Source organism: Apostichopus japonicus, chromosome 13, assembly GCF_037975245.1.
Source record: "Apostichopus japonicus isolate 1M-3 chromosome 13, ASM3797524v1, whole genome shotgun sequence".
In the NCBI taxonomy this organism is placed as follows: domain Eukaryota; kingdom Metazoa; phylum Echinodermata; class Holothuroidea; order Aspidochirotida; family Stichopodidae; genus Apostichopus; species Apostichopus japonicus.
This window is the reverse complement of record NC_092573.1, coordinates 12234887-12250388: the sequence shown is the minus strand read 5'-3', so window position 1 is coordinate 12250388 and position 15502 is coordinate 12234887. Positions and strand designations below refer to the sequence as shown.

At 39.0% G+C, this 15502-nt stretch overlaps 1 protein-coding gene and 1 long non-coding RNA gene across 3 annotated transcripts in view; both read left to right on the top strand.

Annotated features, from left to right (window-relative positions):
- Positions 1-439: 439 nt before the first annotated feature.
- LOC139978880 (uncharacterized) overlaps positions 440-15502 on the top strand; it is a 217031-nt gene continuing 201968 nt past the window's right edge. Inside the window, exons 1-3 of one of the 2 annotated variants that reach the window (XR_011797037.1) lie at positions 440-1185; positions 1863-2019; positions 2296-3981. This is a non-coding gene — a long non-coding RNA (uncharacterized lncRNA). Of the gene's footprint in view, positions 1186-1862; positions 2020-2290; positions 3982-15502 lie in introns of both variants that reach the window. The other variant, XR_011797036.1, reaches the window with a different exon arrangement.
- LOC139978875 (echinoidin-like) lies at positions 4394-12644 on the top strand. Its single transcript, XM_071989418.1, has 4 exons — positions 4394-4532; positions 5208-5364; positions 10139-10301; positions 11834-12644. Exons 2-4 carry the CDS (start codon positions 5237-5239, stop codon positions 12083-12085), a joined length of 543 nt encoding a protein of 180 aa, XP_071845519.1. The 5' UTR covers positions 4394-4532; positions 5208-5236; the 3' UTR covers positions 12086-12644.

Sequence of the window (15502 nt, the reverse complement as noted above, 5' to 3'; positions counted from 1 at the left end):
CCAGCCCCCCAGTGAAAAATGTGGAGGGGCGGAAGTATCATTCCGCCCCCCGGTTCGCAAGTCAGAAAACCCATTTTTCATTTCTAAATGAGAAAAAAAATCTCATTTGGAGCACCAAATTGCATCTAAGGCCAGGTGAAAATACAAAATTAAGTTTACAAAATGGAGTGGGTGTTGAAGTGTGCTATATTGCACCAAATTGCATCTGAGGCCACCTGGAAATGCAAAAAATTTCCAAAGGGGAGGGGGACACCCCCTCCCCTTAGACCCCTCCCCCAGGCCGGCCATCAGTCTTCAGCCCCCCCACTCAAAAGTACCTTCCTACGCCACTGTATACTACAATAGTATAGGTTGACTCAAGAGACGAATCACTTTAATAGAAGTGCTGGTATACTTGTGTTAGGCCATCAGCTGAAGGTCGAAATTCGCTTGTTTCGTTCCAGCAACTGCGGGTCTAAAATTTCTCTACAGCATTGAATACATAAATTAACTAAGATTAATGATCCAAAAGTTCTCCATGTACTTTTCTGCAGTTTTTTTGCAATTCCGCTCGAAAGATCGAACTATATTTTTTATTGCGTATGTTAAGAAACCTGCCGTTTTACGTTCAAAAGTTGTGCGCCAGTGAGATATCTGTACCATGTGATATGAATTGTCCAATGAGCCATGAGTTCTGTGTGCAATCTTTGTAGAAAATAACAAACATGGCGGCTCCCACGGGCGCTAGTCAGTCTCCGACACACGGAAATCTACAGTGCTCAGTGCACATTGAATCTGTAAAATTTGAAGCATTCAAGGCACTGACGAATAAACGATGGAATAAAGTTACTTCCTGCGCTAAAGATTGGCTTAATCTCAGCGGCGGAGACGGTGATATCGCCGTACTACTGATTACTCCATGGCCTACTACGATCAAGCGTGTGTTCAACAGCATAGTATGATGGGGTTCCACGATAAGTGTTACAGGCGGTTCATTGATAGCAAGCACATTGCTGCAAGAAAACGGACAGTTCCAGAGGAGACCCCATATGATTTTAAACGAAGAATTGACGGAAAAGATCGAGGAAACCAAGCAGAAGCTCTGGTGTATTGCCTGTTCAATTTATTATATGTGGGAAAAGAAACAATACATTACTAGGCGTTGCAAACGGGACAAGCTGCAGCAGGCAGAGACTTTCGATGGAGGTAAGCCTAAGCATACTACACGACTCTACTTGTACTTCTGTGGCATAGTTGAAGTGTTAAGAGAAGTTGCATAATGCAAGATCAGTAGCTCTTAAGGGATAGAATCCAAGTCAAAGGGCACAGTGTTGGACCTGAACATAATATAATTACTTAGTGGCATGGTCATCTGATTTGTTTTGTTATAAGGTGGTAGGAACGGAAATTTGTATCAAATTCTCCATCTGGGGCACTAGCCTAAGTGTTAAATACAGGCTTCATAGTTTTCTTACTGTGGCCCTTTATTTGAATGATAGAGATATTATATTAGTTAGAAAAATAAGTGTAACAAAGGTGCAATAAGGTTAGGTTTGCAAGGTCTTATGGTCAGCCTGTCTAGCTTTACCAAAATGAACAAGTATCTGTCTCCTTTATTATTAGTAACAGATATAATCTACCATTGTATAATTTAAACCATAACATTAAGAGATAATATACTGTACTGTCAAAAAAAGCCTGTTTTAATTCTTTTTTGCATGACACTGGTTTGCAAAATTTGAATGTGTCTTTGTTTGTCCATAGAAGATGAGCAGATCACATGGTATATAAATAAAATTGTCTTAATTCTTATTTGTTCAAACTTACATTTTGATCAACAGAAAATGCAAAACAATTTGCTTTTTTTATGTCATTTTATTAAGGTATTGCTTCGACAAGCAGCAGAGCGGAAAAAAGATGAGCCCAGATTTTATGAATATTAGAGGAAAAGACCGTGTTGCCATTGAAGTGAGGTACCACTCTCTATGTTGAAGAAACTAGATACAATTCTTGACAAGGAAGACATACAGATCTTGAAAGGTAAAGTACTCTCTTCAATGTGTGGTTCATTGAGTGTTCAGGGGTGGATCTAGGACTTTTGGAATATGGGGGTCCTCCCCCAAGGAAAATTAAAAAATTCTCTAAACACTTTGAGATGCAATATCAGGTTAATCTTTCCATTGAAATTATTAAAGAAATTTGCAACATATTTCTAGCTGAATTGTAATTATATTGGTACCCCATCATAAAATGTGAGACTCAAAAATATCCAATTTCATGGTACAAGGTGTTCTGTTCATCTCCTCCTCAGAGCAGAGTTTACCACCAACAAAAGATGCTCTGATCCAGCATGTTAAGCGCTGCACCAACCAGGCTGCTATTCACAGTAGGGCATTGCAGCCAAGGATTGATGCACTCTCACCAGAGGGACATGGATGTAAACTTGAAAATGATGACCTTATAATCACTTGGATGACGAAGCCACCTGACCCAGATGTTTTGCTTCAGTGTGTCAGCAGTAGCTGTAGAGTCGGCAAATGTCTTAAAGGAAGATGTTCCTGAATGAATGCACAACTACCGTGTACAGACCTATGTAAATATAGAAATTGCAGTAACTTCCAAGAAGATGTTGAGATTGTTGATGCAGGGGAAGATGATTTGGAGGATGAACTGTGATGGTGTTAAATCTCGATATCTTAGTCTGAAATTTTAATCAAGTTTGAAGTTTGTGAAGAGGGTTAACTTTTTCAAAGTCATGTTGTCATTATTTTGTTCCCCAGAGTTTAAAGGAACCAGTAAACATGATCTTATTCATATATTCATTTTAGCTATTAGTAGTTTTACGTAGATTACCCTACCTACCAGACAACTTTGATAAATATCCACATTTTCTTCAAATCACACTTTTTTTTTAGAGGGGATGGGAGGGGGGAGGATGGTGTTATGGGCATGCTTTACCTCTTGCATATTCACAACTACATTTACTGATGACGATGACGCAAATACCGCGTCCTGAAACCTTGTCGATCTTTTCTTTTATGTGTTAACTCCCTTGACAACTCTTTTTGCAGGAATACGAATTATAAACATGTCGTTTCAATAACAAGGAGAAAGTACCTAGTTTTGCAGGAGATTGTAGAAAGAGTACTAAGGTAAAGGATATATACCGACTATAACTTTATTTCACATCTACGATATGCCATGACGTCTTAGTGTGCCAACTTATATATTGATTTATACAAAAGAAATAGCTCACTGGTCTTGGGGCATTGGTACATCTCATTGTAACTAGGGATTTAGCTACATGTAAAGTAGAGGGGGAGGGGGTTGCATTTGTAAAACAGTTTGGATGGGGAGTGTAACAATTATGGAGAGGAACTTTTCATTATATGTGTATATTTACGCATACATGCACAGACGAAATGCATTCATAACATAGGGGGAAAATCTAAAAATATTTGATTTATTACAAAGCATTATATCTGAGTTTATTAAAAGTGGTACATTTTTATAATTAAAACCCTTAAGTTATAATGTGCAAAAATTGTATTTCATATTTCAAAGTTGAAAATGTGATTTTTTACCATTTTGGCGAAAATGGAGGGGGGGGGGCACAACTTGTAATGCTTGAAAACAACCCTCACTGACCTTTAGACCAGAATCCTCTTCCACCATTCTTGTAACCCTGACCCAACTATTATACAAAAAAAATATATCAGTCGTAATTTAACAAGAAAAGAGTGGTATGTATGCACCACTGTACCAAATCTAACGTTAGCACATGTGTTCCTAATACATAGCATCGTACCACGTAATGTCTACATAACATACCCAATTTCAAGGGTTTCTTACAAAAATACTGCAGGAAATTTTTTGGAGAACTTTTGATATAATGTTTGTGATGCATTAAACTACCCCAAAATGCATTAAAAATCTAGACCCGGTGTTGCTGGAACGAAACTGATTTTACAGCCACATTTTGAGCTTCAGCTGATGGCCTATGTGTAATGATTGCAAAATTGCAAAATGTTGCATGAAGCCTCCTTCAGACTGTAATATATGTTGCTTTACACGATCGTATCCAATGACCCCATGCATCAACGTCTTCGTCACACACAGTCTGAGTCACATACCATCATTGGTCAGTTAATCAGATTCAGCACTGACAAAATTCAAGAAGAAAATAAGACTTGTGGCCTGAGCTTGAGTAACAAGTTTAAATTGCATTACGCATTTGTCAAGCAAATATGTTGAATTTTATCCAAAAATGTTTTGTTGTCCATGTGAGGGTAAAAAATCATTTTGGGTTGAGTTGTTAGAATTAATGCAAACTGCCATATTAAAATCTGAAATCTCGAAACGGTTATTTGCAAAAGATTTCACGTATTTTATAATCATCCGTACTTTTTTTTAAGTCTGGTGAAAGTCAATCTCTAAAAGTACGTATGGCTCATCTTGGATTCCATACATTCGAAGCTATTGTTTTGATCAAGCTGATCTTTCTAAGCTTCGTTCATTTCCTAACAATTAACCGACTTTAACGCCAGCATTCCAACGAGGTAAATGAATCTGGAGAAACTATCACACAGTAAATACGCGCGTACGCGCGTACCATGTATGGAGGGTCATGTGATGTGTTCCAGGGTGGTACTAATATACTACTCTCCCTATTACGCGTGATGATTTCACCCAACTAGTACGTAAATGCGTTTGCGTGCTTAGAGCAGCAGACGACACCCGTTACCTAGCAATAACCGTGCCTGTAGCCTAACGTGATATCTATATTCCCGTCGAGCAGCATTAGGCTCTGTTCCATGGAGAATTCCGTGGTTGCACTGAACTAAACATTTCCCCACATTTCCCATTTCTACATTCACTTATAGCGTGTAGTAATAACGTTAGGCCATATGAGACAAAGCTTGCCCCTAGAGCTGTATTAATAAGTAAGATTATGTAGAAAGCCTGCCTTCATTCAAGAGAATAAGGTTGAACGTTAGCATATTAGCACTATTTCGTAGGCCTGAAGTACCAGTACCTTCTTATGCCGTTAGTTCCCATGTCCGAACCGACCAATCTTTCACAAAGTCACTAACACTGTTCTCGAACTGCTACAGAGAAATATCAGTATAGTACCACCCTGGAACACATCACATGACCCTCCATACATGGTACGCGCGCACCCAATTGACATGATTCCTCCAGATTCATTTACCTCGTTGCAGCATTCCCGTAGAGGTGGTATATATCTATACCAATCATGACTACCTTGACGTTGGTTTTAGCCACACTTGTGCTATTTAGTGGGGTTCTCTTGAATACATCAGAAGGTCACCATGTTGGCGGTTGCCCTCCTCATTGGACAGGGTTTAAATCATCCTGTTACAGGTAAGGTTATTTATTTATTCATTTACTTACTTCTTTTTTACGAATGGTGTAAAGATATTCACATCCTCGGAAAATCTAATAGAGGAAAATCCCGTGTCTGGAGAGGTTTTTTCTTCCAGTCTCCACCGTCAGTCGCGAAAGTGATTCAGTCAGAGGATTTTTTTTTTACATGCTGCCGGGCAAGAGTTAGATCAAATGCTCCGGTGAGCATCCCCCCCCCCCTCCCCCCATTCATCCTCACACAGAAAATCGAGAGTATTTCATGTAAAGCACACCACAGATATGCCCTATAGCATGCACCATTTGAATATCTGTATTTCCAGTCTTTCCGGGGGAAACCAAAACCCCAATATGGGATTTTCAACGACCCAAGAGCAACACTCACTATACCTTATGAAGCCATTCTACTTATAGAGCTTTCCATAAAGCCCTATACCTACATCAGTCGAGGGATTTTAGATCCCCCTCTACCATTGAAATTTGTGCACGCCAGTGAATTTACCCATATTATAACAGACTATAAGGGTCGCCTTGAAATCCGTATCATCGATTTTACTTTATAAACATATATTAATTATAGGCTATTATTGTTTTGAGGCATATTGCGTGATTGCTTTTCGATGTTATAGGCCTACTAGTATATACATGGAGTTACAACCATACAAGTCAGGGCTCGTTCAAGTTTATTTAAAGAGAAAGATGATCAATGACAAAAGATCGGATCAATGTATAATTATAAATTGATATTGCTTTGTGGCCTGTGTGAGTGCATGGTAGCCTATATCATGTTCTGTTGACGATGAAAATGGTATACTTTAGAAGGGGGAGGGGGTGTAGCAGTGACCACCAAATGGTACGTGGGGTCTGCGCTTCCGTGGTGATTATTTGTGACACATTAATTGCATAATGAATCGAAAGGTATACTCATGGGCGGCGATCCTGGGGGGGTGGGGGTATATATACCTCCATGAAAATGGGTGGAGCGGATGTAATACACCATATCCCCCCACCAAATGCCAGAGATAAGAATATTTTCATGCCTACATTTATGCATCATCGTGAATGTACGGCTCTTTTTTAGCTTCATTTCTCGCCTACCATAAACGCAGTGCATGCGATCTTTTCAAATAAACCGTCTTTATCTTTATCACGGTATTGATATAGTACATATATGCACCCTCATAGTATTCATATAGGCCCTATAGTAGGCCTACATACGTACATGTTCCCTCGAACAGCTGAGAATCTCATGTTACCAGGGTAATGCTTAATACACGTTTCACCTGGATGCCCTAGCAATCGGTACCTAGGATATGTAACTGTGTAATTGTGTATTGCATGTGTATAGGCCTATAATAGCCTGCATGAGGCCATTTTCTTCGTCGAATAATATAAAAGAGCTCTCGAACATTCTAACGTAGCGCCTGAAACAAGATTGACAGGGGCAATTTTCCCAAAATAACACCCGAAATTAAAAAAAAAGTATTTTGGATCCTGATTATGAGATATTTCGGACATGATATCCCTATTTTAAAGTTGGGTATATGCCGCTTGGAAACCTTGGGAAGTGCCGTTTCCGGCCATCTAGAGGGTTTGTAAATCCCCAAATTTTCTTCTACGCTTCGCGCCAATTCATGGTGGCGCTACGCTTAGATAGTCAACAAGGTCATATCCCCCCCCCCCCCACTCGGTAGTACGGATCGCCGCCCATGGGTATACTATATAAGCTTATGCACCTATTCAGCCGTACGATATAAAGTACGTGTAGATTTAAGTTGAGTACTAGTATGCCCGACAGTGAACCGCATAAGGGGGGGGGGGGTTGGGTCGACGTGGTAGATAGGTATCTTGCGATTCTCGAAAGAGTTTGTTGGACAAACAGAATGTATTTAAAAGTAGTATTTTTAGGTATAACTGTCGATCGTGCCGAGGACAATGGCATCGTTAGCTCATTTACGGGATTATCCGGACGGTAATTAAAGAAAAACTTAATTCTTTCAACTCGGATAATACTCTGATAAATCTTCTATAGAGATTGCCACCGTGAGCATTTTAAGGAGCGAGAAGCCTTAATTGCTACATAGAACACAGACCCTGATTTTAGTAATGATGAGGTCTGTCGTGTGAATCCTATAGCCTGCTCCTTTCATCTGTATATAACTTTCCAAATAGTTTCCCGGCCGTTGTTTAAGACATTGGGTTTTTTTTTACCTGATACATTTCAGAACATATACAGGTGCGTATCCAGGGGGGGGGGCGTTGGGGGCGCGCGCCCCCGGGTAAGGAAAAGAGGAGAGAACAAAAGTGAAGAAAAAAGGGAAAAGGAGGGGGAAAAAAGAAAAGGAGGAGAGGAAGGATGGGAAAAGAAAAAGAAAAAAGAGAGAAAAAGGAGAAAAGGAGGGAGTAGAAGATAGCCAAGACCTCGGGAAGAGAAAGAGGAACAGTCATAGTTAACATAATAGGGATCAGCGCTTTAAACAATTGAACAATTGTGCTATATGGAACCAACTGTGGCTGGTCTTGAACTCGACCGAGTCGTCGGGGAACATGACGCATTTCGGGAAGGGGGCGACCGCCCCCCCCCCGAGCAAATTTTCTTTATGACATTGCTAGTAATTTCAAAATAGACAGTGCTTAGATGCAACTTACAAGGCCTGGGAAGTGTCATTTCCAGCGATCTGGGAGGCATTTTCTGCCAAAATTTTTATTGTACGCTTCGCGCCAACTCATGGTGGCGCTTCGCTAGATAGTTCGCCTACAGGCTTCGCCCTTCCCTTGGCAATTACTCGCTACACACCTGTTCGAATTTGTAAAGCAAAGAGCAGATATAACATCATATCAGTGAGCATTGAAATGCATGTTCCACGATGAACAGCCTCAAAAACTGTCTATGTGTGTAGTCAAAGGCGTAGGAGCCCAATTGGATTTGGGGGCTGTAATGACTAGGCCCGAAAAAAAAGCCAAAATTTTTTGGCGCGCGCGTTCAACTTATCGTTACATTGCATGGCATCGTGTACCTTACGGTCCGTGAAAGTTGCACAGTATACCGCCGGGTGCTAATATTAACAACGAAATGTCTTATGTAGATGGAGAAAAAGCATACAGATTCATTTATGTCAAAACTCTCTTTTACAGTACTTAGTAATGTCGGCCAAGCTTAGAACTTTATTTCAATTACCAAGGAGATAATTTTTAAGCTATTCATTGCTATTTATTTTTCTTTCAGTAGGTGCCAGAAAAAAATTGGTTGCGGTGGGGGGGGGGGCTGCAGCCCCCGCCTCCTACGGGACCTACGCCTATGTGTGTAGTGTTCGGTTTCGATATACCTCATATCGGAAATATCTGCTATTTTTCATTTCCTTCAACCAAGTTTTATAATAGCCATTATAAGAGGTTTTAATATTTATACACCAATAAATTAACTGTGTCTGAATTTTAGAAAATTTCCTCACCAACATTCTTCATCATACTTTCCTCTACTCGTGCAATTTTGACCTGTCTGTTAGGGGTTGAAGGACGTTTTTCTATATTGGTTGTCCATATATTGAATTTTGTGCAACATTATGGGTATGTTTTGAAGTGAGCTTACTCACGAGAAATGTGAATTTTCAAATTCTCAACAAATAATGGGCTTAAAACCTTGAAAAGTGGGGCTTTCGGATATTGTGGGCCGTGACGTAGAATCACCTACAAAAGCAATGATCCATAGGACATGCAATGAGGTCGAACATGATGTGTGACTGGTGACAATCTTCAAAAAGGTTATGGATGGAAAAAAAACTTTGGGGAAATACTTGGTTCTCAGGCAAAAGTCTACATCTGGTTGGTCATTTTCAAGCCCGAGAAGTGCCATTTCCGGTGATCTGGGGGGTATCAAAACCAGAAATTTTCTTGTACGCTCCGCGCCAACCGATGGTGGCGCTCCGCTTAGATGGTAATTCGCGCCCCCCGGGTTAGAAAATCCTGGATACGCGTCTGATATAAGACACGAAATAATTATAATTCTATATCATAATAATAAACTTTTTTTTGTTCTGCTCTCTCTTTCTTTATCTCTCTATTTTTTTCTTTTATGGTGATACATACTTATTTTTTATATTTTTCATTGGATGATGTATAATGGAAATCAAGAAGGTCCATATTTGTTTCCATCTCTTGTATAGCAATAAAAAGAAATCACCGAAAAATATCCAGAAACTATTATAGCAATTAAGGTCACATGAATGTTCCGTTATCCGATCATCATGTAGCTTTTCTTGAACTCTCATATCATGTCATGTTAACATTGTTGGATATAGAATGGATCCCCAAATGCACATGCCGGTTTAAATGTTATGCGTAGTGTTGTTATACATACTTTAATGTATTTATTTTGTTAAGAAATGTTACCCAAGATATAGAATCTGTGCACGAAAATCAAAACAACTTGCTCCGCTCTTAACTTAACCCCAGTCTCCAATTACCTTGAGACTGTAACAGTGTGTTCATGACGGACGGTATTACATCTATAGATTTCTTGAGATATCTCGAGTCTCTTCAATATAGGGAACAGATACTAACACATGATGTTGGTTAACGGTTAATGAGCGATCTACTGCAATATATACATACCACATTTAGTCTAACGAACAGACATATACAGGACTATGTTAATTAATAACCGTAATGGTGACATATATTCAGCCATTCAAATGCAACGGAAAAGGCTACCGGTGTTCTCTTCGTTTCTGTTTTGTTTTTATGTGTATTTTTTTTTAATTTCTACATGTTTTAGATACCATTCAGCTGAGTGCAACTGGAATGATGCTAATGGATGGTGCCAAAGGCTGACGCCTGCCGGCTTCTCAACTGCGCGTCTTGCTTCAGTGCATTCGCAGGACGAGCAAGATTTTCTTTACAATTACTGGGTCTATTCAAGGGACCCCATACCAGAAGATGTAAGTAGCCCATTATACGTATACGACTGTGGAAAGGCATATATATTTTTTTCCCGCGGGGGGGGGGGGGGGCTGAGAAAATATAACACTGTTGTGGGGGTCTAAGGGGAGGGGTTTTCCTCTCTTTGGGAATTTTCTACAAGTGAAGTGACTTAGACGCAAAATGGTGCTATATCAGTTGACATTTGTTTCATTAATTGGAATCATTATTTGGAAGAAATTTAATGCAAACAATTAACCTAGTTCTGTATAGTTTGGATAAGTATAGCAACTCTGATTGGGGAAAACTGGGGGAGGGTTGAGGGGGAAAATTTACCCCTCGTGCCCCCCCCCCTCCATCTCGTAGCACCGCCACTGGAAGAAAGTTTGCATTTTGCTATGCAATGTACTATCTCCTACCATTCACGTGACTGAGATTATTTTTAGCTCGAGGCATTGTAGTGTTGCGTCTTTAATATGTCAAAGAAAATGAGCGATGCATTTCATAATATTAGCAGTGACAGCAGTACATGCATGTGCAGCGATCCTTTCATACATAACCCTCGTCAGGGCTTACGCTGGTAAATTGCCCGTCTAAAGCAAAACTTACAGCTACAATCGACAGATTACTAAGATTAATTTTATATGGCAAATAATACCCCATAATATATTTTTTTCCCTTTCAATCATTTGTTTATGAAGTCAGACCCACGGAAGCCGTCAACTTAAAAAAATATATATATATATATATTTTTCTTCTTTAAAACTTAAGAATCAAACATGATCCCTGTGTGGTTGTATACTTTAGTCTATACTTCCAAGGGCACCGTGCGTTGACAAAGAGGGGAGTGCATGGGATGGGGGGGGGTGTCTCTACGAAATGGATCGATTGTTGTTGCATTTTTCTGGGGATTGGGGGTACATCAAAATGTAGAGCATCAACTAAGTTCTCACATATCCCATTAATTTTACTTATTTCGCCTAACTATCAACAGAAGGGAAGATATATAATGTGAGCTGAGGGAGAAAATAAAAATATTCACAAATTGACATTTTTTTGTAAGCAAGTGCGGGACCAGGGTTTCATAAAGGAGGAGGAGAAGGTGAAGCTCTATGATCGTTGAATCCCTCTCCCAATTAGGGAGATCTAAGGGCTTCCTCCTGGAGAAAAGAAACCCATTTCATAGTCAAACTGACTGTGCATTTTGAGGCATACTATAAGACTACTAAATTGGTCGGTAATTAGATCTAAACAGCGTGCATGGACGTTGTGTTAATGACTGCATTTGAGTTATGTGTGAGCGTGTGTGTGTGGGGGGGGGGGGTTGAAGGGACGGGGTTGTGAGGGGGATTGGGGAATGTGTACACTTCCATACCTTGCCTGGATCCACACATATATATTAAGACCCAGAAAAACAAAATTAATTTTAAAAAAAGCGCGGAAAGGGGCGGTAATCAACTCACTTTCCTCGTTTTGTTTATACTCTGTGCAGCTGGGCATATTCAAATGTTAATACTGTCGTGGATGTACATATCTCCTTTTTTCTATTTAGATAACTTACACAGCCAACACGGAATACCCGGGCGTCTGGATCGGCTTGAACGACGTCCATCACGAAGGAACTTACAAATGGACCGACAACACACCATTTGACTTTCACGCCTGGCTACCACACGAACCAAATAACTGCTGTAATGGTGAGGATGCTGTTCATTTCTGGGACGGACCAGGACACTTTGGACGTTGGAACGATGTAGCAGTTAACACATGGCTCTTTCCTGCGTTCTGTGAAATAAAGCTGTGAATTTAGAAATAGAATCGATCCTAATTTGTTTAATTGTCCTATCGATATAGTGATATAGAGGGTTGTGGTGGTACATTGGAGAAACATTAATTTGAGACTAATCTACACTTCTATTATGTCCCTTTGTTTACGCTAGAATCGGATCGAATCCATGTAGTCATTATAATGAGACTATTAGCATTAGAAATTACATACAATGCATCAGCAATAAATATATATATCCCCGTCTTCTCTGGAAAAAAAAGGGGGAGTGGGGGGGGGGGGGGGCCTGTTATACTACCAATATGGCATAATATATTATGGCATCCATGGTGATCGTTATACACGCAAATACAGAGATATTTTCCTAAGCAAAGTGAGGTTTATACTACAAATTTGATGTTGTTTTACCCTGGTTTTCTGCCCTGCTAGAAATCTACGAGTTAGATCTGGATCAAATTGGTTTGACGCAGTCGTTCGATCCTCTATGTTGAATATCGGAACTCCGTGTTTAATGCGGTTTCTAAATACCTTAAACCTGTATTATTGTTTTTTTTTTTGTTTTTTTTTTGAGGGATTGGGGGGGGGGGTAAAACCCGGGTAAAGTGTCAGTATAGTGCACAACCTTTTCATTAAAATTATAACACATTCAGTTTTTCCTTCTCAAATTGCGAAATAACATACTCGGCAACACCTTAAATGTTTAGTTTGCGTCATGTGTATACAGTACCAGGCTTTTGCGTATATTGTATATGTTATAAATTAAAAACTGCGATGTAAATCCCAAGTACAAATTCCACCCTCCCATCTCTTCCACTTTTGCCCCTTCTACCCTACCCCTAAACACACCAGTGTTGGATAGGACACTCGAGTCCAGACTCGATTCCATTTTGTGAAGGACCCGAATGGGGTTTGCAGCACCCATCCTGGGCTCGGACAGTAAAGGAGACAGCTCTACATATGACTTGAAAACCCGAATAATTAGGACCACAGAAACCGACGATATCGAGCTTGAACTAAACTTGCAAGCGACTATATAACAGTAACGTACACACTCACGCATTCCTCTATCTTCTTTAATCATTCACCAAGAAAACGACCTACGATGGAGAAGAGAAAACCTTTGTGTTTAGGGCTATATCCACTTTAGTGCCGCTTGGGCTACCTAATTAATGTTAATATTTATACAGAAACTATTCAAAATGAAAGAAAAACATGACTACTAATAAATAATAACAGTATAATACTAGCAAGTTTGACGAGGATTGCTTGTCGATGCCATGAATTAACAAGGGTAATAACCAACCTTAACGAGAGGGAGTGGTCAGGGGACTGTATCCAACCCCCGGGTCCTGGAGTTGTAGCGATAGAGTTATACTTTACGAGAGATTGAGAGTTTTCAATTGATATATGACACACCCGTCAGATGGGAATATATCTCCCAAGCGAAATATTGGCGGACACAAGTTATACAGGTCTGTCGAGAGAATGGTGGCCAGGAGGTTGATACCCCCCCCCCCCCTCCTCGGATGCCAGTTATGGGTTCCGGTGAAACATGGGATAAAAAAGTATGTAATTCTCAATTTTTAACTATATCTAGGAAGTAAAATCGTATATATATATATATATATATATATATATATATATATATATATATATATATATATATATATTTATATATATATATATATATATATATATATATATATATATATATATACATATATATATTTATATAGTCTTGGAGTCTTTTCATGTTCATGATTTTAAGTCATGAATTTGAATATTACGATCATAGAAGTGTAAAAAGAAAGTGTACGGTATCCTTCAGTTTTCCTTTGAAGGTGAATTCTACAACGACATTGCCCTGTTCCTCTGAAAAGGAATTTTACCACATAGTATACACAAGAACACAAATCGAAATTAGTCGATAGAATTAATGAATGCAAGAAATAGACGAAAAATGGTAGGTCTATTTCTCATGCATTTCGTACGACGGCGTAACAGTATATTTCCTTCACATTGACAAGTTTATATTTCGTTACGATATAATGGCGCTTATACGACTCCATATCGATCTTTAGTCCATAGTTTGTCAAGAAGGTCACAAATTTCGGCAAGAAACAAATAAATAGAATGTTAAAAATGAAATATCAAAGTTTAGAGATGCAAATAACACCAGGAAGTTTCGAGTTAAAACGCGATATTTTAGAGTTTAAACATTGAATTTTTTAACATATGGCCTCGAATTTTGAGGATGAACATCTCAATTTTGGCATAAAAGGTCCTGTTGAAGCATTTAAGAACAAGAGGGCAATCCAAAGAGCTTCATATTCTATCACAATCACCTTCCCGGGACATTCACTTAAACCCGTCTTTTGACCGCTGTCATATTTTGAATGGACATTATTAGATAAAGAAATAAATAAAATGCATGAGTTTATATCTTAACACCTGTTAGGCGTTCATCCAAGAAGCCTTAGTAAACGATATAGTGAGTACATTAGTAATGTTTGCCATAAAGTTAGAAAAATCATGGTGATTCATTTAGATTTGTGTTTATAGGCCTAAGGTATACTACAGTTGTATATGAATAACGAAGATATCTAAATAGAGAAACCATCAAATAAAATAAACATAAACACAAAGAAGCAGTAAACTTCTTTTAGCATACCTATTAGTCGGTTAAATTAACGAAACTAAACCTAATTTAATCTTAATTAGCCTTCTTACAAGAATCCAAATTTAAAAGATCTAAAGATCTCTTTAAAGTTGGGCCGAGGGGGTGGGGGGGGGCACGGAGGGGTGTTTCAGCAACTTCGCCAGAAATGCAATCCACAGCATTGATGGATCATTAAGCTGAATACATATTAGAACCAAAAAGGTGTCAGCCAATCAAATGGCTAATTGTTTTACTTTTGTAAACCTCATAATCCGTTGAATTTAGAGTGGAAAAAAAGTCAACTTTGTGAGATAAAACCGTGAAATTCGGCAATTTTGAAGTCAAATGTCCTTTTATTGTCCAATACAGCATCTGCAAATCCTCTGGGACAAAATTCTAAATCATGCCAATTTTTTTGCCCTGACTCTTTTAGAGCTTCCTCCCCCACCCCCTCCAACTCTTACCTATAGGTATTGAACAGCTGTTCAATCGCACCCTTACGTGAAGCAGACGTCTGCGAACGATGTCCAATATAATATATATAAAAAAACGAAGAGAACTATTATCAAATGATCTTTGCATTTACTAAATTGGCCTATTTCATGGTAACTGACATTTCTTTCAGGGAATTAATTAACCCGTCTTAACTGCTGATATGCTTTGTAGACATAATTCAGACACCTTTAAGACTTTATTTGATAAATCAATAAAACCCATGATTAATATAGCTTAACATCACATTGGCATATTCCCCACAACTATTTCCCGACGAACGT